Raw genomic sequence first — 27757 nt, 5'->3', positions numbered from 1 at the left:
GCTTTCCTCCTGAAGCAGAGTGTCTGGGTTCTAGCCCTAGCTCCTGGATCTAGTTTCCTGTCACGGTGCACTCTGGGGAGCTGCAGATGATGGCTCAAGTAAACCACACTCCTGATAGCCACATGACCAAGCTGCATGACATTCCTGATGCCTGGTTTTGACTTGGCCCTGCACCAGCTATGGGGAACTTGGGGACTGAACCTGTGGATGGGAGCTGGCTCTCTGTTTCTCAAAGTTTTTTTAAGCAACAACATTGCTGAAAACTGTTTTATTTCTTGCACATCTGTATGGTGAGGAAGGAGCCACTCTCTTTTGGAAGTCACTGGCGTGTCAGTTGTCAGCTGGTGACTGGTGTTGGCAGACTGTGTGTGCCATGTGCTGGGTTTCATGTTTAGCTGTGTGTGTATTTCTCCCACTAGGTTCTCACCATAGTCCTGTGATTCAAGTGCTGTTCTTTTCGCCTTGCAGAGGCAGAGTGAGTCTCAGAAGTTCACAGCTAGTCCTGGAGTACTCAGTCTTGCGCACTGGTTTTGAATCAAGTCCATCTGTAGGGCCTTGGCTTTTTGCACTTCTCCTCCATGGCCTCCCTCTGTGTAGCCTGATTGGCTGGTAGAGTTCTGACTAGAGACTTATGGCCAGCTTCTCCATGCCTTCCCCAAAGCATGCCTGTGTCTGGTGTGGGGTCTGAGGACATTAGGTGTCCAGCAGTATTTGGGGATGTGTAGATGGACAAAGAAGCTAATGAAGCAGTGAATGGACAAGTGAGTAAAGAGGTGAATTGTCCAGTGGCCATCATTCCCCGTGTCTTGAGTTGTCAGGAGAGCAGGCACACCCGGGTCACCTTTCCAGATGGTTCCTTCAGCCTCGGGGAGAACAAACTCAGGGACTTGGAGGAGGTGATCAAAGTCTTGAGTAGCTGAGGGGTGTGGCTGCCCAAGGAGACACACATCTGGCAGCTAGCTTCCCACAGATGGCACCGTCCTTGGGCATGGTTAGTCGAGGGCCTCCCTCTTTCATTTCCTTGCTTCCTGTCGGCAGCACGGAGCAGCACGTACTGCTCCTCAGCTATGAGCGTATACAATAAGGTTTCACAGGGATGGCAAGGTGTGCATGGCTCATTTCCTCTGGCCTTTCCCAGGACACAGGCTGCTTATTATTTTTTTTCCTTCCCTTTGGTTGCTTTAAATCAACATGGCCATCACCAAACAGCCTATAACTGTGCAGACTTCCACACCAAGCACACCCACCTCTACCATTAGACACCTCTGGGAGTCGTGCTATGGCACTTCCTGGGAGCAGTATTCAGCAGCCCTTCCTGGCAAGGCCCTAGATGTTTCTAGCTCTCTCCTGCTCTTCTCATCTAAGAGCTATGGGCGTGTGTGTGTGTGTGTGTATGTGTGTGTGTTAGCCACATCTGGCCTTTATTGGAAACTCCACCTCAGAGGATTTCATAGTGCAGAATATCTTTCCTTATTAAATTCTCCCTTACATGTTTTTTTCATAAAGCAGGCACCAAAACCTACAAACGTACCTGGGGCTGTCAAAGTATCTGTTTATAAACCTTTGGAAACCGTTTGCAATTCGTTAATCACATTTTCAAAGGAAGTTACAGATTACAGATACACTAACAAATGCCATATACAACGCCTTGGCCCCAGAAAGGAGCCCCTCGCGGGGAGGAGGGAAGAGTGGTGGAGTCTGGGGACTGGGATTTGTTGCACATGGACAACTGTAGGAGACAGAAAAGTGTGGGCCTGGGGCCTGGAGGTTGGAAAGCAAAGTGCTTGTTCTGTCCCTCTGGGCTGGGGGTGAGGAATCAGGGAGAAGAGATGGGCTCTGCCCAGACAGAAACCACATTTCCCTGTCATCACTAAAGCACCCAAGTGTGTGACTGCTACATGCAAAATGTGCTTTTTAAGTAGTTCAGCTAAAAAAGAAATGATACAACTCTTTCATGGGGTAGTTTAAAAAGTTTATGGAAAATGAAGTTTAAAAGATAAGTTGATTTTGATGTAAAATGATTGGAAATCTAAGGTGGGGTGTGAGGACTGAGAGGGCTAAGATGGCAGTTAAGACAGTGAAATGTCACGAGGGGTTCCCTGTGATCAGGACCAACTCCATGCCCGACTCCAACTTCCTGCTCATACAGGCCTCAGGAGGCAACCCAGAGGGTCACGGGGCTCCCGGACCTGCCTGTGAGAAACTTGGGTTGACTGTTCGGCTTTCCATGGCCCCTGGCATGGCAGTCATTTGCAAAATAAACCAGCAGATGCGAGCGCTCATGCTCTCTTGCCTTCTCTCTCTCTCAGATAACTTTTAAAAAAAGTTTTGAAGTTCATGCATAGAAGGGATCTTCAAAACATTCAAGAAGGGCCTGGTGCAGTGGCCTAGAGGCTAAACCTTGAATACGCCAGAATCCCATATAGACACTGGTTCCAATCCCAGCAGCTCCACTTCCCATCCAGCTCCCTGCTTATGGGCTGGGAAAGCAGTTAAGGATGGCATAAAGCCTTGGGACCCTGCACCCACGTGGGAGACCTGGAGGAAGTTTCTGGCTCCTGGCTTCGGATCGGCTCAGCACCAGCTGTTGCGTTCACTTGGGGATTGAATCATCGGATGAAAGATCTTCCTCTTTTTTTTTTTTTTTAAAAGATTTATTCATTTTATTACAGCCAGATATACACAGAGGAGGAGAGACAGAGAGGAAGATCTTCCATCCGATGATTCACTCCCCAAGTGAGCCGCAACGGGCCGGTGCTGCACCGATCCAAAACCGGGAACCAGGAACCTCTTCCGGGTCTCCCATGCGGGTGCAGTGTCCCAAAGCATTGGGCCGTCCTCGACTGCTTTCCCAGGCCACAAGCAGGGAGCTGGATGGGAAGTGGAGCTGCTAGGATTAGAACCGGCGCCCATATGGGATCCCGGGGCTTTCAAGGCGAGGACTTTAGCCGCTAGACCACGCCGCCGGGCCCAGATCTTCCTCTTTATATCTCCTCCCCTCTGTATATCTGACTTTGCAATAAAAATAAAATTAAAAAGTTCAAGAAAATTCATACATACATACATACAGAAAGTCCAAACTCTTTTTACACCAAAATAAATTTGCCTTCTAATTCCATTTACCATGAGCTTCAAAAAGAAGTCTCCCAAACAGGATAGAAATCTATAGACTACTTCTTGCATGAAACTCAAACAGGCTTAAAAAGAGTCCTGTGAGGAATGGAAAGAGGATACTGTGGAGAGAAAGTACTGATGCACGAACCATCAGGGCCATGAAGATTTCAGGCTCTGTTTAATCCAGGAATACAAACATGGTTTCAGAATTCTCCTATTTTTTTCTCTATGTTTCTTACTCTGGCTTCATTGTTTTTTGAAATGAATTCTTTTTTTTGTTGTTGTTGTTGACACAGTTCCGTGGGCTCAGGGATTTTCCCCTTCCACCCTCTCCCACTTTCTTCCCCCGACTATTTTCTCCTGTATTTTAACAGTTTAGTCCCACAACAATAGTCACAAGTCCTTCATTCTGATATCTAAGTGTGGCCTGACATTGTGGGTAAGGCCATACCACCCTGAATGTGCCCAATCTTGTCTGGCTTCATTTTCGAAAGACCTTCCCCAGGTGGTGGCAGAGATGGCCCTGGGGTGCTCCAAAGTGGGGTACCCACCTTAGATATGCCAGTGGATGGAGAATTGTGTTTTTTTTTTCTGGATAAATCCAGGAAGGCCTCACCCACTGGGGTCCTTTAGGTCACATTTGGCTTGTGTATCTACCTGTGGACTGACAGCTGCCATGACGGGTACTGGGTGTTTCCTCACAGGCTCACACCACATGCCTACCTCAGAACCAGCACTGGTTATACCTCCTCCAGAGCCATGGGCACTGAGAGTGGGACCCAGGAGGCTCCCTCCAGGGTGGTCTCCTGGGAAAATCCGGGAACCCACAGTGCAGGAATCTTTCCAATGGAACCCTACCTTTGGCTTTCACAGGGTAAAAGAAAGAGATATAAGCTTAGTCTGCTGTAGCTTGCTCATAGCCCTTGACTTGTTCTAACTGTAGGACAACTCACTGATTTACCCTTTTCTTACCCAGAAAATCCCTCTGCTACATTGCTGTTCACATTCTAAAGCAGCTCACCCCTAAAGAAGACCTTGATAACAAATGTTTCAGACCCATTTCCTGTTTTGGGTGAAGAAGACATAGTGGAAGGGCATGATGAAAAGATGGTGCCTCAGAAGCTATATCCCTAGCACCTGTTTCTTTCTTTTAGATTATAGAGATCTGCAGCTCATGGACCCAAATTCAGGGGACTCCTTCATCCTGTTGCTCTAATAGCTCCATGCATCCAGGATATCATTTTGGTAGGGTGTACTACATTTCCTTAGTTTTCATATTTTAAAAAAATGAGTAAAGACATCCAGGAAAGATCAGAAGTTAAGGGTTCTCTGCGTAATCTGAAACCATCTAAAAACTTTGGCCAAAAACCCTCTGAAAAAAAGGACTTGGGTTCCTTAGCAGAAGCATGCATTTTTATACCAACAGAAAACTGAAGTCTCAACATTGGAAGACTGACACTGGAAGGAGATGTAAAATCGTTCCTGCGTGCCACCATCCCCAGATGTCCTGTGCCTGCCTCTAGTCTATAGAGCAATGACTTGCAAATTATCAAATGTTCTTTATTCCCAGGAAATGCATTATTAGCCAGTTCAGTGCAGTAAACTTTTGACTTCTCAAGAAGTACATGGGCCGATAGAATTACTCTGACCATGTATGAAGAATTTGTTTTGTGCCTGAGAAAGCGCTATCCCTTTATATGCAACGCCTCATTTAATGTGCTCCAACAGTCATTGTTGTGAAGGGACTCTTGGTTTTTCTATTTGCTGCTGAGTGTGGTTGCTTTGGAACAGCTGGGTGCTCTGCTCCAAGTCTCATGATGACTGAGATGGGAGCAGTAACAGATGGCAGAACCACTGGGCTCTTATCTTCTCAAGATGGAAGGACGTTCAGTCCTCGGGAGTTTGGGGAACTCTTTTTAAACTTATTTGACAGTGGTTGAAATAGCATGCAGCTTAGGCCTGAAACCCTGAGCAGGCACTAGTAGCAAGTGAAGTATTTTCTGCCATGCTGGATACATGGTCCTATTTGTACTGTTATTAATTTGTTGCTTAACTTGTTATAGCCTATATTCTCCTCTGAATAGAGAGCAATACATTAGCCTTAACAGATGCAGAGTTAGTGGTGATAAAGTACACAGAAGTCCTTGGAAGAGAGTGAAACCCTGTGTAATTGACTTTATATGAATATCTTTATTGCCTTGTACTTGTTAGGTGTCTGATACATGTGTGTTGAATAAATGAGTAAGGGAATACTTTGACGTGATGAAAGGAAGATGTTCTTCTAAAAATAGACTGTTTATGCATATACCCTTAGAGTGCAGGATATGGAGCAGGTGTTTTTTGCTAGCAACTAAGACCCCTGTTAAGACATCCATGTTCCACATCAAAGCACCTAGGCTTGGTTGTCAGCTCTGTTGATGGTGCTAGCTCCTGGTGATGTGTACACTGGGAGGCAACAGGTAACTGATTGAGAAATAAGGTTTCTGGCACCTATGGGAGAATACTTTCCCAGCTCCCAATGGACCTAGCCAAGTCTTCATCATTGTAGGAATTTGGAAAGTCAAGCAGCAAATGGAAACTAGCTCTCTCTCTCTCTCTCTCTCTCTCTCTCTCTCTCTCTCTCTCTCTCTCTCTCCTCTTTCTCTCCCCTCTTTCTCTCTCTTCCCCCTTTTCCCCTTTCCCTCTCTCCTTCTTTCTCTCTTTCTTTCTACCTCTTACTGTACCTGGCCCCCTCCCTCAGCTTCTATACCTCTGAAATACATGCATACATAAAGTTCAAGATCAGACTGGTTGATTTTCTGGGTTGCACATTGGTTCTCAGTTGTAGTTGTAACTGAAACAGATTTGGGCACTATTTACCACGTGCACAGAGAGCAGAGATTCAGAATAATTGAGTGTCTGACTCTTACTTCTCTGGAGGTGGTCTTGAGTCTTAGCACCATACGCTACCTCCCTGTCACCCTCCCCTTGCTGAAAATGCCACTAACCTCCTTTCTGTTCTTGCTACTCCGCTCAGGCCTGGCTCTTGTGAGGCCTGGAGCTTGCATGCACACACAGACTTTCCATAACAGGATCCAACTGCTAATCTGTGACCGTGTACAGCAGCTTCTGAAGGCAGCACTTCCCTTGCTCGTTGTCTGGAGTAGATCTAATGTCATAAAACTGACCATGACAGTCTGTTAAATGGAAACCTGAGAGTAGAAAGTGGAGGTGTGGTTGATGGGGTGATGGGAGCCTGCTGCCCTTTGCAAGGGAGGTGACCCTCCTAGGTGGTAGTAGGGAGGGGAACACTGCAGACATGTAGCAGGACTATTGAAATGAGGTTTATAAGGGAAAAAAGAGTGCAGGAGAAAGCTCTTAGCCCTGTTAGGTGCCATAGCGAAGCACACTCTGGGAGGCAGTAATGCTGGCCCAAGCAGGAGGGTCCTTGCCACCCACATAGGAAGCCTACAGTTCCCTGTTCCTGCTTTGGCCCAGCCTGGCTTTGCTGTGGTAATGGCCATTTGGGGAGTGAAATATTGGAGGAGGGCTCTGTCTGTCTCTATTCCTGGCCATTAATGCTAACATTTCTGTTGAAAGCCAGCTTAGAATTGTGTTTGACGTCGGCAGTAGTTCCTCTCTTCCTGCCTGGTATATCTTCAACCCATGTCTGGAGTAACCAGTCACTGTCCAGAATGGTAAACTGTAATTAAGGAGACTTAAAACACTCTGACCGCGCATCTCAGAGTCTTATCAGTTAAGTCAAAGGATGACCCATATAGAAACAAAAGTGAGAGCGCAGTGTGCGTCCATAGGAACACTCTTCCCATATGTTATGAACCATGTCTTGTTCATGAGCTTGTAAGGCAGCTAGTTGCTTATCCCTAGCTTGCAGCAGAGGGCAGACTTTCCTACCTTATAAGCACCCCAATCAATCAGCCAACCAACCAGCTAGCCAGCCAACAGGAAAGGCCTCTAGCCACAGGGGGATCCAGACATGAGAACATCCAGTCCATAGGATCGTTAGGTTTGCAGAGTGACTGACAACAGTGGTTTAAAGGAAAAATGAAAACCACTTCCTGGGTTACCAATGCAGTCACCAGCTTTCCTGAAGAAATGTCCTAATGACCATTAACTCTGACAATGATTCCCGATACAACATCCACTCCAGGTGAGGTAGTTGTGTTGAACTCAGTCCTGTGGCAGCTAGCTCGATAACCAATAGAAGGTGCTTGTGTCTGCAAAATATATCAATGGGATGCCAAGGTCAATTCCAACTGAGGCCAGAACCTTGGCTGCCCAAAGAGTAGGGTAGGAGTGGGAGGATCCTACAGCACTGGGAGATAACACTGGAGTTTGGTTCATGTGTGTAAGCAGCCCTGTCCTGTGTCCTTAAGCAATGAGCTCTGTAAGTTCTGGAAGAGAGAAATGGAGTGTCCCCTGTCCTACACTTGTGCATCCTGGTGAGAGAACAAACTTTCCTTTGCCTTTTGGTATTTATAAAACGAGAGTGTCCACTAATCACATTATCATCCAGCAAAAAAGTTAACTTTCATGAGCCTATCAATGGAACTTGGAACAAAGAATTCCAGGCATCAGGCCATGGTTTCTCCCCAGTGTCTGTCCACTCCCAGACTCCACCCCATGACAGGACTTGGAGGGAGGATGAAGCATGCCTTGTTGGTCATCTATGGATATTTTTCTTCGTTTGTCTTTCTCTCCTTCCCCCTGCTAGTATGAAGAAGGAAAAAAGCGAAGGAAGCCTAACTACAGTAGCGTTGACCTCTCCGAGGTGGAGTGGGAAGACCGAGATGATGTGGTAAGTGACCTGCTTGCAAGCCTCGAGGGAGGTTGCTCCACTGCTCTGCCTGGGGGCTGTCCTCAGAGCTGGCCATGAGGCCCCCAGAAAGACACCATGCCACCAGGGGGTGTGGATGGTTAGCCCTTTCAGCAGGCCCGGAGCTGTGTGACTTCTGTCGGAACAGAAACAGACAAGCCAGCCGCTCCAGGTGCTTGAGCAGTCATCCCTTGGCAGATTCTGGTTGTCTTTGCAAGCTGATGGATCCGGCATCCTCCCCAGTGCAATTCCTGGGACTGGACATCATCAGCGAAGCCTGGCTGGGCCACAGGGGCTCTGCCTGTCGCTGCGGAGTCAGGCCACCGGTGCTGTAGGCGAGTGCCTAGACAACCAGAATCCACCTGTTAGGACCGCATGGGCTCAGTTTCCCGGAAGCAGCACAAGTCCTCATTCCTTCTGCATGATAGGCATCCCCTGAACTTCCCAAGCCTTTCTCCCCTGCCCTGACCGTTCAAGCACAAACTACAGTTTCCCCCATTCAGCCTCAAGTGCTGTATCCAAAGCTTTTCTCCTGCTCATCACTTAACTCCATCCAGTCTTCTGTGACTTCCTCAGTAAATCAGCTCTGACAGCCATGGCTGCCTTTGTATGAATCCAGGCGGACTGTCCTTAATTAAATTGTAACTCCCCAGGTCTTCCTGTCTGGGCCTGTCCCTTCAATTTTTCCTATCTCCTCCCCCGGCCTCACACACTTACCTGGGGTCCTTTCTTACATGTCATCACTGAGGAAGCACCGTTTCCATCTCCCACTCTGTCCTGGTGACCAAAGGGGTAGTGATGAGAACTGTCTGCCCCCCCAAACAGGGCTCACTTGCTTTCCCAGAGAGGGGCCGGCGTCACACCCTTCTCCACACAGCCTGCCTTCTTTTCACACCGTCTGCTCGCTGCGCCGTCTCAGCATCAGCCTCTCTTGAGTTTCTTCCTCTCCTGTAAAATGCAATTGGCACATCTGTTTTAGAAATTAACCTATTTCAAAAAAAAATTAACCTATTTCCTTCTTCATCTGTGCTAAATCTGTTTAAACCCAAGTTCAGACAAAATAACCCTGCTCTTTGATAAAGGCTTCGTCCTCATCGGTTCTCCTTTCCTTACTTGCACCAGCCAGACGCCGCATCAACTCCGTGACCTTGTCGAGTGTGATAGCTTCTGATCTTATTACTCCTGAAATGTTGTCGCCGGGAGCCCATCTGCTGGGATTGCATTGTGTGTGATGTGTATCTGCTTCCCTGACCCAGCACTGCTCAGGTGATACTGGCCCAGTTCAAATCCCACCTTCACAGCTTGTTGGCTGTTTGTCTCTCAATTCTGACTTTCCCTAGGCCCCTCAACTTTGGTTTATTGTAAAGACTTATTTTATTTGGTTTAGTGTAAAGATTTGTTTGTTTGAAAGGCAGAGTGACAGAGAGAGAATCCTCTGTCCACTGTTCACTCTCAGATGGCAGCAACAGTGAGGGCTGGGTAGGAAGTCCATGGTTGTCTGTTACACGGGTGACAGGGAACCAACAAATTGGACCATGCTTTGTTGTCTTTGCAGGCACATCAGCAGGAAGCTGGACTAAACATGAAACACCCTGAATTCAAATGGGCATTCTAATACGGGATGCCAGTGTCACAGGTGGTACCTGGATCTGTGATGCTTCAACACTAGCCACCTTGGTTTTGCTTTTTTGTGCCATGGATTTTTTTTCCCCAGTACAATGAGTCTGGCTGTTACTGCCTTCCAGAACTGTTGTGAGGATTGAATGTACTAAACTCCTGAAAGGCGTGAACCTGCCTGCCTGCCCTGCCGTGCGCCCTGATGACCATCCTCGGGGCGGTCGCAATTGTTAATACTGTCCTTACCGTCCTCATGAGTCACCAGGTTCTGGGTGCTTACAGGGTCTCACTGGACCCAGCAATCTTTTGAAAGGTGTTTTCCCTTCATGTTCCCTCTCTTCCAACTCCACTTTAACCACTGCTTTCTAGTTTGTTTTTGGAATTCACTGATCTTTGGTCTTTGTGTTTTCTCTCCCAGAGAGCATAAAGCATGTCACCATGCTTCTCCAATGCACCCTCATTTCCATTTTCATCAACACAGAAGGCCAGCTTGGCTGCATTCATCGTTACTGCACAATGTCAAGTGAGCACACCTCCACTAGCTAACACCAAGCTGGGACTCTCCACATGCTACATGAAAACATTTATTATTTTGTTCCTTCCGGTTACCACCCACAACCCAACTAATGTCCCCTCTTACAAATCATGCCATTGGAAATGTCTTTTTTTTAAATTACTTGGGCTGATTTCTTTTATAATCAGAGCTCTAGGCTTTGGGTTCTTGGTCTCCTGTGTATGTTTTTTTCACCTTCTCTGGACTCCTAGAACTGCATCCTGCCTGTCCACCTTCAAAATGTCACCATTTCAAGCAAATCCAGTGCTTTTATTTCACACAAATTGATCTCCGGTTATCTCTGTGGTTTGGGTCTCCTGTCACATTGGGAACATGGTGCCTTTAAAATGCAAATTACTTTACCATCAACATGTTTGACTTGGGACAACTTGAGCCACCACTTCTCCCCTGGGGATTTGCACCCACTGATCAGAGTATCCTTGAATCTGTGCAAAACATCTGTGTGAAGTGTGCATAGAAATCTTACAAGCCCATGTGCTAGCCATGGGGTTTTCTTAGAAATGGCAGAGGATGGGGAAAGACCATGAGGGCAGAGCCCATGGAGGAAGCAGCAGCAGTGTGTGACCAACTGCAGGGAACTTGGGTGGAGTGTCCTACTTTTCTGGGATAGCCAGGCTCTTGTCAAATTTGACAAACTTATTTATAGCAAAGACACTGCATACTTCCAGAAGCTATATAAGATTGCTTAGATCATTAGAACATGTGCAAAATGGACTGGCCTAGATTAAAATAAGAGGAGTATGATGAGACTTCTCTCCCTGTCTTGAGGATGAGTTAGATCTCACATCAACAACACACTGAGTAGGGAACATCTTTGGGAAACCCAGGAGCCAGCAGGGGACTGAGAGACGCACACACACACAGCTCTATCTGAATCTTCAGTGTGGATTGCCTCTGGGAAGGAAAAATTATCTTCTTTATGTTTATCCTTTGGTTTAAATTCCCAGAGAAGGCTAAAGGAATTAAGGATGGTTTCTGGTTTATTCCTATTCCATTGTAGTCACTACCGACCTTTCTACAGTGAACATGATTATTCCTATGAATAGACAACCCTTGTATTAAAAAAAGAAAGCAAAACTCATGCCTAGTAAAAGCTACCCTATCCTGACCTCTCCTGCACAATGTACTCTTCTAAGCGCATTTCTCCCTCACAGCAATCCTAAGAAGTTCGTGTCATTGCTATCCCTGTTTGACAGATGTGCAAACTGAGGCAAGCATTGGTGTAATGGTCCAAGAGCCCATAGTGAGGGGTTCCAATGCAGGTGATCTGGCTTCCTGGAGCTATGCTCCTGACACTGGAGAATGCTACAGAGGGACCCAGGGGTTGTTGAGACTGTCTTCCAGTGCTCATGATAGAAGAGTTCTCCCTCCCTGAGGGGTGCAGGCAAAAACGAAGAGTGCCTTGCTCTGGGAGCTGCTAACCATAATGATTATCCACATACTCTCAATAAAAAAAAATCCTCCACCACCGACTCTACCTCACGTCCATAGGCGAGCTCTGCTGTGACAACACAAGCCGCCTTCTTACTGCCCCCAGTCAACCCACATCTCAGTAAAAATTCCCTGCAGTCCTTTCTTCTCAAATCGCCCCAAAGCCTCATGTTTCCAAGTAGTTGACTGTTTTACCTTGACTGTGGTCTTTTCCAGCTCCTGCTGAAGCCCTGAACCCCTGAGGCAAGCCCAGCCTACCCTGACTGTCCAGGCTACAGTAGGGGTAGGAGACGGAGAGCAAGGGAGATTGTGTTGCCTACGTGCTCTGGGCCTGAGCTTATTTTCAAGAGCTGCTTCGGGGTAACAAGCCTGCTGATGCAATGCATCCTTTTCTCATTGAATCTGCCAATGTGACGAGGCTTGCGTGTCACGAAAGGGCTTGGAAGCACATGGAACTGTGCACCGGGAACAATGAGGTTCCTGCTCTGATGTGGACACTACTCAGCCTCCCTTAGGAGAATGAGCTATCATGCTGTAAGGACACACACACACAACCTATGGCAGGCACTGCATTTTTTCTGGCAGGCTTTCCTGAAGGGCTATGCGTGGGATGTCACAGCAGCCAGCTCAGGACAGCAGGGCAGTGTGGCCTCTGGCTGTCAGTGCTTTGTTCAGTAATATCAGCATTGTAGAAAGGGGACTTTAGGGACACACACATACCGGGCACAGGGAAGCTGATCGCTGCCCCAGATTCTGAAATTCAGCTCCACAGGGTAGTACCTTTTATTGACACTACAGTGAGAGCTGCCTGGCTGTGCACTGTGTTATCAGACACATCCATCCATCCAGTAGGACAAAAGAAAAGTACCGCATATAAACCACTGAGGTTCTTTATTTGCCTTGCTTTGACTAGGTGTTTAGATAACATCTACCCATATGATTTTTAATGACCACGTACTATGCTAACCATACCAGAACTTACTCCAAGATTTTCCTCTGTTGGATCTTGTGCCATTTCCCAGTTGTTCCCTGCTGTCATTGTGGGCAGGGGCTGGTTCAAAGGTCATTGCAACTGCTGGTAGCAATGCATTCCTGCCCCCTGAGGGCACTGATAGTGTTATTATTTCCCATCTGTCTTGCCTGCTCTGGGTCTCTCTCTAATACCTTGCAGTCTCAGGGGCATCACAGATGTAAGTATGTAATTCTGGACAGGTTGTTCTTCTTCTAGAGTCTCTGTCTGTTCAGAAAGTAAACGGATATTTCCAGAATGCTGCAGCCTCACCATGCTCTACCTGTGTGTTTGGACCATTCTGTTAGAACATCGCCTAAGCTCTTTCCTTCCTGGCTGTGAGGACACAAGCATTTTCTCACCGTTCCAGGATCATGGTACCTGGGATGAGAGGGGGACCCTCTGTGAGTTTAAAGCCTCAGACTGTGGCGTGGCCATGTTTTGAAACCCGTTAGTTGATTTAAAAAGAAAGCTAGGAATAACAATACATCATTTTTATAAGACTGCTGTTAAGTGTTGGGTTGCATCCAGGCACTCCCTCTCCTGATCCGGGGAGCAGAGGTTAAGAACTTGAGCTCAAGAGGTGGAGAAACTGTTAGCTTGGATGGTTCCCTTGAACCATGCCTCAGTTTCACCATGTGTAGAATGGGATTGCAATGGTAGGTTTTAAAACTTGTTCCTGTCCTATTGTAAGATTGCAGTAACTAGTATTCATACTATATAAGCTATGTGAAAATCTTGTGGCTTTCTTTTTTTTTTTTCTTAAGTAGCCCCAGACAAGGCTCCCTGGGGTCTAGGCATCCTCACTTAGGGGTGCTCTTGAGCTGCAGAGAGGTCCCAGGACAGTTGGTTTGTGTCTGTAGCCAAACTTGAGCCTTGATATCTTGGGTCACCTCCCTTGACCTTGGACCGTAAACATTTCTACCTGTACCAACACACAGGTACTTACGAGAAACAATGTCCAGTCCAGGGAGTTGGGGGAGAGGTCACAGAAACTACCTAGGGTTCCTGAACAACAACTTGCAGTGGCATAATCCCTTCAGATGGTTTACAGAGGGCTTCCTAGGCATAGAATGCATTTCTTTTAAAAGTTGTATTTTCTGTGATGCAGTTTTGTAAATACAGGAATTCTTCCATCCCCCTCCCAGTCTTCACTTCTTGTCTTCCCTCCTCACCATTGTCTCCATTGTTACCACGGTAGTATAGTCCTGGAGTGCATCTCTTATGTGACTCCTAGTTTAACAACATTTGAGCATTTGTCTGAAGCACATGTGAGGTTTTACTCCTGGTTCCATAAGTAAGAGGTTTCAGATCCTCAGTGAGAGTAAGGAGGATGATCATGAAGATGTTGGGGTGCTCCTGATGGTGATGCTGGCTCCAGGAATGTCATGTAACACAGGTACTAGCCAATGTTTACCCCTTGCTTAGCTTCTGCCAGGCGCTCTTCTTAATCTGGAGTCACCCAAACCCCACTGCAGTAGTATGACTTGGGTGCTGCCAGGAGTCGGATTTGTACAACAGGAACTTGAGGCACAGAGAAGGTAGTGATTTGCCCAAGATCATGACACTCCAGCTCTCAACAGAAGAAAAAGAACAAGTTCCACTAGGGCTGCTTTTCCTTCTTTTTTGTAGATTTTATTCATTCAAAAAGCAAAGTTACAGAGAGAAACAGATACATACATACAGAGAGACAGAGGTGCAGAGAGAGAGTAATGGAGGGAGAGCGAGAAAGGGATATCTTTCACCCACTGCTGGTTGACTTCTTCAAATGGCCGCAACTGCTGGGGCTGGGCCAGGCTGTAGCCAGGAGCCGGGAGCCCCCTCCTGGTGTCCCACATGGGTGTCAGTGATCCAAGGACTTGGGCTATATTGTGCTGCTTTCCCAGGCACCTTAGCAGGGAAACCAGAGCATCTGAGACCCACAGCGGTGCTCATATGGGTTGCCAGTATCACAAGTGGTGGCCTCACCTATTGTGCCTTCACACCAACTGCTCCCCGGGCCCCAAGTCTGTTTCTTAGCTATGCTGCTGCCCTGCCATGCTGGTAGGTGTATAACCTCTAACTTCCTTTATTGTTACTTCAGAAAAAGGCAGGACCGTACTAACAGTCTAGTAGTTTGCCTGCAGATGACAATGGTGATCCAAGCCTTGGATCCTCCTAGTCCAGGCACCGACTGTTCCCTACTACTGGAAGCTGGGGTGGGGGGTCGGGGTGGGCTGCATGGAGGAATGGTGAGGCTTACCTAATCTCCAGCTTGCCTGGGGAATGTGAGAGGGGAAGGTCCCAAATGGCTTTAGGCAGGCACCAGAAAGAAGAAAAATGAAAACCATGTTAAAGATAAATCGAGCCGTTCTTAAAAGTTAGAAAGTAGACTTAATTAGGACCAGCTCTCTCCATCCAAAACCACAGAAAGTTAAAATGGGAAAATATTTCCAGAAATGCCCATTATGTGTTGTTAAAAAAAAAATCTAGGGTAAAATATATGTTTTATTTTATACAAGCCTCCAGCTACAAATCAGGCTTTCTCTCTCTCTTTTCGAACATGGGAATGCAGACCCAAAATGAAGCAGCCCCGAATCAAATTTAGCATGCCTATGAGCTTTGCAAGTCCCCCAGATCTCACTCAGGCTTCTCCAAAGGAGGAATGAAGGGAAATGATTCAAAAGCGAGACACAGGGCTTGGAAAGAACCTTCCCTGGCAGGCTGTGGCGTGTCCACGTTGGCTCCTCTTCCATTAAATGGACTTGTGTCCTGTTGGTGCCCAGGGCTGCACATCTGTCATCGCTATGTCTGCTGTCCTCCTCTGAACCCACGGAAGGGGCACGAGTCATTAGATGAGGTCAGCCTGGGGTGGGGGAGGAGCGCAGGCCCCTGGTTCCTAGTGAGCAGTGGATGGGAATCTCTGAGCATCTCATATGGGGTCGCCCCTGTCCAGCGCCCTGTCAGCAAGGCCATTAATTGGCCCAGATGGCTCAGAGAGCATTTCAAGGTGACTCATACTATTAAAAAAAAACGAACCTCTGTCTTCCAAATGGTAGGCCTTTTTTTTTAACTACTGTGTAGGAAAACATCTTTAACTTGATTATGTTTTGAAAAATGACTTCTTCATGACAAAAATCAGTGCCTTTTTTTTTTTTTTGAAAATAGCTCATCCCTGGAATTGTTTTTGCTGCCAGCATATTTTAGCAGATGGCAGGAGGGGGTTAAGTCCCTGACCCTCAGGACACACAGTCATGTGGACTCCGGGCTGGTGCTGTTCTGGAACTTACACCAGTGCCCCATGTGGAAGTCTAAGCCAGTTGTTGGTTATTGGCAGCCTCTGCCCCATTGTACCAGGGTGGTTAGACGGTGCTTTAGTAGAGGCGTGAGTGCCAGGATGTGGGCTTCATCTCCAAGCCACCTGCGATTCAGCGGCCAGAGCATCCCTCATTCTACTGTACACTAGCCACACGCACAGCATGACAACTGTAGGCAAGCACTAATATGCCCATCTTCTCTTATTCTTGTAGCTGAGGAATGCCATGGTGAATCGAAAGACGGGGAAGTTTTCCATGGAGGTGAAGAAGACAGTGGATAAAGGGGTACATTTTTTTTCTCGAACATTCTTGCCGCTTAATTTAAAACAAACCACTGTGAAAAATTAGCTCTGAAAGCTCTATCTGGAATAAATATCTTTCTCTGAGATCATTTTTCTCTTGTCTTTACTTATCTCAAACAAGATTCATGTAGTTCTGTTAACCTGATCATAGTGTGTCCATTTATTTTTATTTATTTCTGAAAACTTCACTTAGCAGACTAACCGTGTTTTCTTTTCTCTGCAACTTTTCTTTTTCAATCTAGAAACGGGTTTTGGTGATGACAAATGACTACTATTATACAGACATCAAGGGTACCCCTTTCAGGTACAGCTGACCATGATACATGAACATTCCATCAGATCCATCGATGGTGTTTGCACAAAGCCCGCTGGCGCACTCAGAGCACACCGGCTGCAGTAACCGAATGCCCTGTTGAAAGGCTGGGGAATGCTGAGCCTGTGGCTGCCTCCTCCCCTGTTCTCCACCCCCACCCCACTGTCCCCCCAACAGAGTAGAGGAGATGGCTCAGGCTCGCCACGTAGAATTCATTCCCTGTGCCATGACCTTGTGTCTCATCATGGAGTAAATTGTTTCTGGAGTTCCTAAAAGGGTGAAGAGAGTGTTACAGGAGTCAGTTCTTCACCATCTAACCTGCTGTCCCATGTGTCCCACTTGTTTTCATGCCAGGCAGCCATCCTGCGCTGAGACGGCCGCTCCGTGCCTGCATGCTGCGCCGCTATGTCAGCCTCCCTCTGCTGTCCCCCTGTGTCTGTCTGCCTTTGAACCTGTCTCTCTTTGTAACTGTCCTGAGCGATGGTTTAGCTTCATTGCCTGCTTTCACGTGCCTGTGTAACACTCCTGCTGCTCTTGGTATTGTGATGCTATCATTTTATTTAAAAAGTTATTTCAGCAAGTCTACTTCATGTCCTTGAAGTAACGTCTCACTCCCATAGAACTATGGAGAGAAAGGTTTGACTGCCCAGAGAGGAATCTGAGACCTACATTCTAGCATCGCTATCAGATGCTGCCAAATGGATTCCATTGGAACCAGGAACAATCCAGAAACACATGAGCTGCTAAGAGGGTTTGCCAAATGAAGAGACAATGTTTTTAAAACATCGTCTCTCGCTTGAGGCAAAAACAGAAAGGAGCTTAAATCAATCCAGTGAGAGTATGGAAAACCTATTAGACTAAGAAGAGGTTTGAGCAAAGACATCTACAACACAGCAGTGTGGCTACACTCAAATGGCAGGGAGAGTTTTTGCCTCAAGAAAAGATTTTTTTCTTTACCTTCACTCACAGACAGTAAGGTCTAGAAAGACCTGTGCTTGCCTGAATGTTGGGCTGAGGCACAGAAGGCAATAGGGAGCAGGGTGCACTGCCCTGGGGCGGGCATCTCAGAGAAGGGCTCTGCTGGAAGGCTGAGCTGTTTGCTACAACTCTAGAAGACACACACGATCGGCCAACTGCTGCTGGCATTTCCAATCAGAAATGACTTTGAAGCAGCTGCGTGAACCTAAGAAAAACCAACACCCACTATAATCAGTGGGGTTTGGAAGTAAACTGTTAGAAAAACTGTTTACAGAACATGAAATGAAAATGCGAAAATGGAAAATTAAAAAAAAAAAAGTTAGCCCACAAGTCCGTTGCAGGGATACCGTGATCTCAACGTCTGCTCTGTCTCTCCGCACAGTTTAGGTGTGGCGCTCTCCAGGGGCCATGGGAAGTATTTTTTCCGAGGAAATGTGACCATCGAGGAAGGTAAGATGCTACTCGCGTGGCATGGAGAGAAAGCTCTTGGTTAGCTGAGGAACTTGCTCCTGCAGGCCAACTTCTGACCAGCCAGGCAGTTGGGCCTTTGACTCAGATCTTTGGCTGTTTTTGTGACCCCTCTTGCCAATTTGTCCAGGTTTCCAAACGAGAAACCCTGATCCAGGGCAGCCCTCTGTGAAGAGTTAATTTGTTTGGATTCTACTTTGAACCAATGAGTTGTTGTGGCAACTCAGTGGCGGGTAGGGGAGTCATTCCCAAATGGTATTGAGCTTATAGATGAGAATCGGTCCCAGGAGAAAACACACACAGTAAGGTAAGAACTCAAGCCTAGATGTAGAAGCTTTAGTTAGCTACACATTTCTCTTATGTGTCCTGGCAGCCCTGTCATTGTGACAGTTGACATAGTTTATATGGGTTGGAAGGAGGAAGAAGCACCTTGGGCTCCCAATCTTCTTGTCTTCATCAAGCACAGGTGCACAGTGACCTAGTCAACAATGGCCATTGTTACTTTGGTTTTAACTTTAAACATGCCACCACACACTCCACATGCACTCCACACACACACAGTCTTGATTCCCAACTAAAGTTCAGCAAAGTCACTCTTCTCATGGGCCTAGGGCCCAGGGCAGTAGGAGTGGGGCCTGGTCTCTTGGAAGACTGCACTCCTAGTGGTCTTAGGCAGTCCCCTTGTCCCCTGTCTGGACATTGAGTTTTTCATCTCCCTAGAGAAGGAGTTAGACTAGAACATTACTCTTCCTGAGTTAACCCAGAAATGACAGCGGAGAGTAGGAAGGTCAATTACAAGCCAAGTTTTAATTGTTTAGAACCGGTTACAAATGAATGTGGTGAGTTTCCAGAAACTGGACCACCCACGGCCCATTCGGATGACCCAGCCAAGATTGATGGTCCCGAAGACACCGAGTTCCACAGTGAGCCATCTGGTTTACTGTTGATTGTCCCTGCATCATTTCACAGATGTTGGATTTTATTCCCCCAGCAACTGTAAGATCTTATGGGACAGAAATAAGAGTAAAGGAGTTTGCTGTGGCCTAGGTGGAGCTCTGCATTCTCCTTCCCAGAGACGCACAGTAAAACACGGGCAAGTTATGCCACAAAATGTGTTCACAGAGATCATGTTTTAATTTTCTAATTCTATGGGCCAAGCATGGCTCTGTGGATAATACTGGCCATGAGGTCAGAAAAGCCATGCCTAAGCCATCAGAGCTCAAGTTGAGGAAGCTACTCATAGTCAGAACAATGGAAGGAGAGCTTATTCAGCAATTCCATGCCTTAGGTGTCTGTTGCTTCTCAATTCTCAGTATAGGGGCCTCTCTTCCCCTCCCCTCCCCTCTCTGTTTCCTCCCCTCCCCTGCATTGTCCTCCCCTCCCTTCTCTCCTCTCCCCTCCTCCCCTCTCTTTCTCCCTCCTCTCCCCTCCTCTTTCCTCCCCCACTCCTCTCCCCTCTCCTCCCTCTTCTCTCCTCTCCTCCGCCCACTCCTCTCCTCTCCTCCCCTCTGTCTTCTTTGCTTTCTTCTCTCCCATTCTCTTTCTCTGCCACACACAGCACATACATGCACATGGTTGTTTAGCAATTGTCTTTTGGATCATTTTCTTGGGTCGCTATCTTCCTGTCTGGTCCACAGCTGTTAAATCAAGCAGTCATATAGAGAAAATTTTAGAGCTAACTATAACCACCATGCAAGAAGTTCGTTTGAATCCTCAGCAAGGGGTGTCTGGTTATCCACACAAATGAGGTCAGATCTTCCTCTCACTGTTGGTCCTCTGTAAATAAAGGCCTTCCATTCCTGCCAACTTCGCTGAGTAATAGAAGCTGGGAAAGCTGCTTCCCCTTAGGCTGGCAAATCAAGGGTCTTGTTAATTTGACAGCTTTGCCAAGATTACTGTTCTCTTCTCTTCCTGGAGAGGGAAAGGCTTCTTTGGGCATGACAACTACACACTTAGAGGATCATCAATATAAGGACTGTTCCTTCTAGAATGTAGAAGCCAACACCAGCTATGGCAAAGATGGTGAACAGGTGGGCTTTGCTAAAACATGTAAGATGTCACTACTGATGTTGAAATGACAGACTGGAATTCTAAGTGCTGAAATTGTTTGTCTTCTGAATTTCCCTTGGAATTTTGACTACATCTTTTGCGACCATTGTGCACATTAATTGTGCAGTAAATTGGAGCTTGTGTCACCGCTGTAAGCAGTGCCAATCAGTACATGTGATACTGTCCAAAGGACCAAGATCAGAAGTGAGAGAATTAGAAAATAATGAATATTTCTTTGGTGCCCTGGGAATTGAGAGAGGCAATCAAGCTGTTTAGGGGGTTCCTTTGAAATGCAGCCAAAGAGGGCTTTGTGGCTGAAGCTTGAATGGAACCAAAACCACAAAAAGAAAAAAAAACCAGAATTGTCATCCTTAATATCTGTGCAGGTACAATTCTGTGCTCAGATTTCTTCAGCTAGGACCGCTCTGCTGGCTGTTAGACTTACCCCCTCTCCTCTCTCAGATCTTTGCTTAAGGGGTCTGCTCACATCCCACAGGAGTTCAGCAGCTCAGCCCAGTTCCCAGCTTACACTGGGATGGCCCAGTAATCCTTTCTGATCATACTGCCTAGCGTCTCCCCAGGACTTGCTGGCATAGGGGCTTCCGAGGCTTCCCTGGGCACACCACCAGGGAGGGCAGTGGCGCTGGCAGAGGGAGGTAGAATGGGAGGGAGTGTTTCCTTTGAGAAGAGTCCCTCTTCGTGGGCAGCACACTTTGGGCTCAGTGCCTGCCTCCATTCCATCCCCTACAGGCCTCCTCGAGAATCCTTAAAGCAACAGGTGGGTGGGGGAGGGCTGCTTACTCATGCATGCTTTCTTCTTCCTCCCCAGGCCTGCATGATCTGGAGCACCCGGACGTGTCCTTGGCAGATGAATGGTAAGAGTTTAAAGAACCCCTCATCAGCATGGGGATCTACTGCCCTCGGGTTGGCTTTCCTGCTGAATCAGAGGTAAAGGAAGGAGATACTGCATATGTTTACACGCTCTTGTTTTGTTCTCTGTCATGTTCTTAGGTCCTACTGTAACACTGACCTACATCCTGAGCACCGGCATCTGTCTCAGTTAGAAGCTATTAAGCTCTACCTCAAAGGCAAAGAACCCTTGTTGCAGTGTGAGTGCCTTTAGGAGCATGGCATGTGCACATGTGGGGGTGGCAGGGAGGCAACAGCAAACCAGGGAAGCTTGGCTTTGGCAGAGACTGTCACTCCTATCCGGTCCAGCCCAGCATCTGGTTTCTCTAGAAGCACAAAATTGGGTTGCTCAAAATTACACAGAATCCCCAATCATGGCTTAACCCTTTGCACTGGGTCTATCCCCTCTACCAGACCATTTGTAGTCAGGAAGTTGAACAGGATGAAAATTACCTGTGCCAATGGACATTAAACATGCACTCAGCCAGCTCCCTTGCTTTACAAATGGGAAAACCACGATGGAAGATAGAACTTGTCTTATCTGGAGCCAAGGGTGTCTAGTTCTCCTAAGAGTAGGGTCACCACTGGGGTTGTCCGAGGGTCCTCGATGGGAGCTTGGTGAGTAAGAAGTGGACAAAGGATGGCTCAACAGCAAGTCAGGGTGTCCACCCATGACAGAGGCAAGAGTAGGCACTGTCACATTGTAGAATGTTCCATTACGCACAGTTTGGGGAGGGGCAGACCCACCAAATGTGAGCATGACACCTGCCCTACTTCTGACAAGTAATTGTGATTCAGTGGTGTGAAAAGGTTTTACCTGAGTTACTCTGTGGAGTAGCCATAGCCATCCTGTGACACGTGGAAGGAAATCATGCAGCGACTGAACAGCCTCCTCACGAGCTAGCACAAGGACCAGATGCACAGTGCAGGAACCAGTGTCTCATTTTCCTGGACTGTTTTAAATGACCTATTGAAAGACAGAGCCATTCAGATTTACCAAATATTAATATTTTTCCATATTTGCTTTCGATAGCATAAGGAATGAATATTTATGGATAATGTTGCAGTCCCTGGGGAACACTTCTCCCATAAAGAATGACCATCCTGATTTGTTCAGCAATAGCTTTCATTTTATTCTCTTACTACATATGTAGGCTACTTGTGAGTAACATATAGCATCGTTTTCATTGTTTTGTGTATTAAACTTATGTAGTATATGATGTGCTAACATAGTAATTTTTGCCATATGCATGTCTACTACATAGGTGAAAAGTTCACAAATCATAGAAAATGCATGTGAAAAAATGCATAGAATAAAAAATATGGATTTCAAAAAGTTTTGCACTCAGACATGAATTGCAAGTAAATATATTATTTTTAAAAATACATAATTGAAAACTCCTTGCACCAAAATATATTCTTGCTTTATTTCACTATTTCTGAAACTTTTTAAAGTAGTCTGTCATGTTCTAGTTTGTGTCTGCATTCATTCCATGTTTTGGAACCTCTTTGTGTAGGTCATTTAGCTGCAGAACATTTGTTTGAACTGAGATGTAAAATTCCGGAGCTTCACTGTGTCTCCATGTATGCAGCGTCTTTTGCTGTAGCGTGAAGTTGTAACTAAGTTTTGCCTTTTAGTAAACTTCAGTTGTGTTTTGGCTTCCGACCCTGCTGGGGACTGGGGTGCCTCCTGGTCATTGGTTGCCTGCTTCTGCAAAGTGCTTGGAGAACATGGGTAACTCTAGGGTCTCCCCCCAACTTGAACCATCTACCACAACACTCCGCCAAGATCCCTGTGGATACAGATATCCTCTTTTAAAATGAAAGAAATAAAAACAATAAGCCCTTGAAGGAATCCCGAAACAAGAGTCTGGTGGTCCTTGAGTGATTGTTTCCCTGTGTTCTCTGAAGCCTTGCACATTTTAGTGCCGAACAGAGTAAAGGTGACAAGAACCAGCTTCCCATGGAGTTGGCTTTTTTCTGGTCTCTGAACCTGGACCTCAGCCTGCGGGTCCAGAGCAAGACTGGGGAAAGAGCAGAAAACAGAAGTAGCCAACATCGCAGTCCCTTAATTTACTGTCATCCGTTCTAAATGCTTTGGAGGCCTCTGTAGAATTGGTGTATCAGGTATCAGGACTTTTAAATGCATGGCTGCGGGGAAGTTAACTCGTATAGAAACACCATGTGTGAGGGACAAAAAAAAAAAAAAGTTTGCAGATCCAAGGACCACTGCTACAGGAGCCTTTTCAGGGTTGGGTCTGAGCTGTCTGTTTCCCCTGTGCTTCCCAACAGGTGATAAAGAACTGATCCAAGAAGTCCTTTTCGATGCTGTGGTGAGCGCGCCCATTGAAGCATACTGGACCAGCCTGGCCCTCAACAAATCTGAGTAAGTGGTTGCACGTGTCTGCCGTTCATGGTCATTTCCTCACTAACGCTCCAAAATATGGTTATGGTTTAAAGAATACAAGTGTTGTGGGAGACTGGTGTTAAAGTTCTTTAATTTTCCCCAAAGCTGCAAACCACAAGAGCTAGGGCAGATTAGCGACTCAGGCTTGGATGGCAAGTTCCTGGGGTTGACATCTAATTTGTTTGAGTTTTCACTCGACATGAAATTCTGTGTGCTGAGGTAGGGTGACACTTCCCAGAGAGAGGGAGGCAGAAGGAGCTTTGTATTTCCTGCCTGGCCTCAGCTCCATCCACTCTGTGGGTTTGAGGGAGCTTGGGACGCAGGCCAGGGGAGACTGAGCAGACCAGGGAAGTGAGAATCTTATTTCCAAGCATGTCAGATGTAACCCAGAGCTTTGATTTCTGGAGTAGAGGAAAGAGGAGTGTGGAGAGAGGTTGTCGTAGCACCAGGGGTAGCAGATGTCAGAAGGCTAGGGTGTGAGCTGCATAAGCAGTTCTCTGTTAATGTTGTCCACTACTACTTTTAAGTAGGCTATGAAAGATTGAAAATAAGAAAATCACTCCTTATTTTTATTTTTTTTAAAGATTTTAAAATTTTTTACTGGAAAGGCAGATCAGATTTACAGAGAGAAGGACAGAAAGATCTTCCATCTCCTGGTTCATTCCCCAAGTGGCCGCAGTGACCAGAGCCATCCTCCACTACTTTCCCAGGCCACAAGCAGGGAGCTGGATCCTTATACTTGCATGTAATACGTTGGTCAGTCCTCTCCACTCTTCTATTCATTAATTTTTTCATTGTTTTTAATCTTCCTTTTTCTTTTGCCACTCATTTGCCTTCCATCTTCATTTATTCTTCTGCTCCTTCATTCATCAAGTATGGATTCTGTGTCTCTTATGTACCAGCTATCCAGCCAGGCATTGGCGACCCAAACAAAGGAAGTCCTTGACTGTTGTGCCTGTGGTGGACAATGTGCCATAGTAATGATTCTGACAGTTATTTTGAAGGAAAATTACAACACATAAGCTGTAACAAGAGCTGGAGAAGAGGGGAAAGGTAGGAGCTAGTTCAACACTTGGAACACATTCCGTGGAAACAGAACAGTGTGTGCAAATGGCCAGAGGCACAGCAAAGGACTCCTGTAGTATGACTGGGAGATGTGCAGAGATGAGGTGTGCAAGGGGCCAGCTAGAGACAAGTATTACAGATCTCCTGAAAAACATGCTCAAATATCTACCATTTGTCACAGAAGTAGCATACAATTGGTGAAGTTTTACACTAGTTTTTTTCTTGCTCAGATTATTATGGTTCCTATGCATGCCCTCCTAGTCAAGTAAGCAGGACCAAGAATAGATTTGGTAGCAGCCACACAAAAGACTAGCACCAAGCTTTCCTTAAAGTTCTTTTTGTTTGTGGCCTGCTCTCTGAGCTCACACCAGAAACCGAGAAACAAAGAGGTGTTTGTGGTTCAAGATGTGTTTTTTTTTTTTTTCTCAGCAGTTTTGAGTAGTGGGAAGGCCTTCATTTTCCTCCAAGACTGCTTTTACTGGGGTAAAAAAAAAAATGCATTCTAGGTTTGGTGCCTGCCTCTGTATGTGTATATGCATGTCCATCGTTTCAAGTTCATGTTTCCTACTGCTCTCATGTAAAACTGTCTAGGTGTTTTCAAATGCAAAGTCCACTCTCTTCTTCCTGTCTGGAAGCACCTCCATGATGCATGTTGTTCTGTTTCAGGAACTCTGACAAGGGTGTGGAGGTGGCCTTCCTCGGCACTCGCACAGGCCTCTCAAGAATCAACCTTTTTGTCGGGGCTGAGCAGCTGACCAATCAGTAAGTTGCGGGGCTCCCTGTAGGGGCCCAGTTGGCTCCTGATATGGGAAATTCAACTGGAAGCTTCTTTGATTTCTGGATGTGAAATGATTAGAAACAAAATTCACATCCCCCAGGCATGCTGAGATTTCTTCTCTGTTCTGCCATGGGAGGCCCAGTGTTTGTATTCACCTGCACCTTGGCATGAACACAGCCCACTGTTCCTCATGCTTCTTGGCCTCTGTCCACCATGCTGGAGGCCATTCTCTCTCTGGTGGGTCATTGCACAGCTTGGGAGAGGGTGTGGCCACTTGGGTGGGGGTGAAGGGCAGCCAGAAGAAGGAAGTACTCACCTCCTGACACGTGGCATCAGAGCTGTGGGTGCGTCCATCTGTTCAGCAGCTATGTTGAGGAATCCCTGCCTATGTGGATGTACGGCAGCATTTTAAGATTGGCATCTGCTTTCATAAGCCTCTGTGCCTTTTGGGTGTCGCCTGATCCGCTATAGAACCCCAGGATGGGCCATCTATTTTGCCAGGCTCTGCTTGCACTGCAAGGAGACATGGGCAGAAGGGGAATAGTGTTAGCTGAATCCAGTAGATCATTGTCCATTGATCTACCACGCAACCTGAGCCCCCATGTCCTCAGTGAGCCGCCAGAGCTGATGGAGAGTTCAAAGTCTTTCCTAAGCCCACTGATGAGTACTCAGTTTCTTTCCTCCGGAGCAAAGGAGGAGACAAATGGGACCTAAGATCCGGCACACTCAAGTGTGATTTGGAGGTGTTTGAGTTTAGAATGTTCATCATGGAACCTCATACAGCTTCGGGATCTCTGGAGATGAATTTCTGAGCCATAGTCTGGTCATAAATTGGAAAAGGGTCAACCCACCAGGGGCCCAAGGAGATGTTCTTCCCACATCGGGCTCTAACTGGACAATACTCTTTGTAGCAGTTAGATGAGGTCAACACCAACCATGAATCTACAGAACCTAATGTGGAAGATAGGCCACATGTCAGGTATTTAGGGAGAATAATGTCCCATGCCATAACTACTGCTTTTTCAATAGCTCTCATGTACCAGTTATAGCTGTGAGTGAAGATTTTTTGAAGTCTCTTTAGCTCTCTACCCTCAGTTATTTCTCTAAAGAACAAGTTCCTGCAAAGGACTAGAGATACACATTGCCTTCTCCTTTTGGGATCTAGAGAGGTGAATGGAGACAGAGCAGCAAATTTTTTGAATGCCCAGAGAAGAAGGCTGCTGGATTGAGATGAAAGCAAGCAGAGAAGAGGAACAGTAACAGCAATCAAGCACTGCCTCTTTCTCTCTGTAATCTGCATGGCTGTAATGGATTTGAAAGCAGTCAGAACTAAACTCACAAATGCTAGAATGGGTCCCTGACTCCTGTCACCATGTCCTTGATTTTCTGCTCCTCTGGGAACTGAGGTAAGGATCTCCTTCAGTTACTGCAAGTAACAAAGGCTTGAGCTGGACATGTGGTATAGCGGGTAAGACCCTGCTTTGGATGCCCTCATCCTGTATCAGAGTGCCCAGAGTCAAGTCTTGGTGCTGCTCTTGATTTTGACTTCCTGGTAATGGATACCTTGGGAAGCAACAGGTTTCAGCTCAAGTAGTTAGGTCCATGCCGCATGCCCAGAATAACATCATTGAGTTGGAATGAGTTCTTTGGCCTGCTCCAACTCTACCTCCTGTCATTTAGAGAGTGAACCAATAGAAGAGCAATAAATATCTCTCTCCTCTCTCTCTCTCTCTGAAATGCATAAATATGTACCTAATTTGAAATAAAAGACTATGGCTAGGAAACTTCTTTGGAAAGTTAGAGCTGTTGTTGCACGAGTTGAGATCCTTATGCTATTACTGTGTGTGAGCCAGAGTGTGTACTCACTCTGCATGATTAGAATAATTCCTTTGTCTCCAAGAACTCATCATTGAATCATAGATATATAATCAAGACATCATAATGTCTTTGGCCTGCCTGTTCCATCCTATCAAATGGTATTCAGTGAGATCTAGGTCTTTGATTCTAGCCCAAACTTTTATTTCTGACTTTAATTTGACCAGACCGTACAAGGAACAGTTCAGAAGATTAGGTAAACAGCTAGATGATATAAAGTTCCCAACCCCAAATTAACTTGTACTCAGTCTCCTACACTGGTATGCCATTTCCTGACAGTGCCACCTGCCCTTGGAAGTTGGTCAGCTACAGTTCATAACCATCATTCCCAATATTAACAATAATGTATTCTGTTCCTTCAGTATGGCCTTTGCTATCACATGCAAATAGTGTGATGATGTTAACTTTCTCCTCTAATTACATTTGAAATATGATGGCTTCGCACCTGCCTTTTGTACCACAGAGAGCATGAACGATTCATGGGCTTTGAGAATCCTGTGAATTTAGGGTATACATTTGTGGCACAGGGGTTTAGCCACTGCTTAGGATTCCCACATCTGTTGTGGCTGGTTGTTGGTCCTACTTACTGCACTTCCAGTTCTACTTTATACTAATGCATTCTGGAAAGCAGCAGCAGATGTTTCAAGTGCTTGGGCCTGTTCTACTCATGTAGGAAACCAAAATAGAGTTCATGGATTCTGGATTTATCCTAGGCAGTCCAAGCTGTTAAAGCATTTGGGGACTAAATAGTAGAAG

At 46.4% G+C, this 27757-nt stretch overlaps 1 protein-coding gene across 1 annotated transcript in view; it reads left to right on the top strand.

Moving 5' to 3' along the window:
• The window catches only part of CACNA2D3 (calcium voltage-gated channel auxiliary subunit alpha2delta 3), a 714521-nt gene that overhangs the window by 551688 nt on the left and 135076 nt on the right, over positions 1 to 27757 (top strand). The window contains exons 17-24 of the mRNA XM_058678785.1: positions 7829 to 7912; positions 16071 to 16142; positions 16402 to 16463; positions 17833 to 17900; positions 20797 to 20842; positions 20979 to 21076; positions 23169 to 23262; positions 25015 to 25110. Of these exons, the coding sequence (XP_058534768.1) occupies positions 7829 to 7912; positions 16071 to 16142; positions 16402 to 16463; positions 17833 to 17900; positions 20797 to 20842; positions 20979 to 21076; positions 23169 to 23262; positions 25015 to 25110 (620 nt within the window). The remainder of the gene's footprint in view (positions 1 to 7828; positions 7913 to 16070; positions 16143 to 16401; positions 16464 to 17832; positions 17901 to 20796; positions 20843 to 20978; positions 21077 to 23168; positions 23263 to 25014; positions 25111 to 27757) is intronic.

This window comes from Ochotona princeps, chromosome 21 (assembly GCF_030435755.1).
Source record: "Ochotona princeps isolate mOchPri1 chromosome 21, mOchPri1.hap1, whole genome shotgun sequence".
NCBI lineage: Eukaryota > Metazoa > Chordata > Mammalia > Lagomorpha > Ochotonidae > Ochotona > Ochotona princeps.
This window is presented reverse-complemented; position numbering and strand designations above follow the sequence as displayed.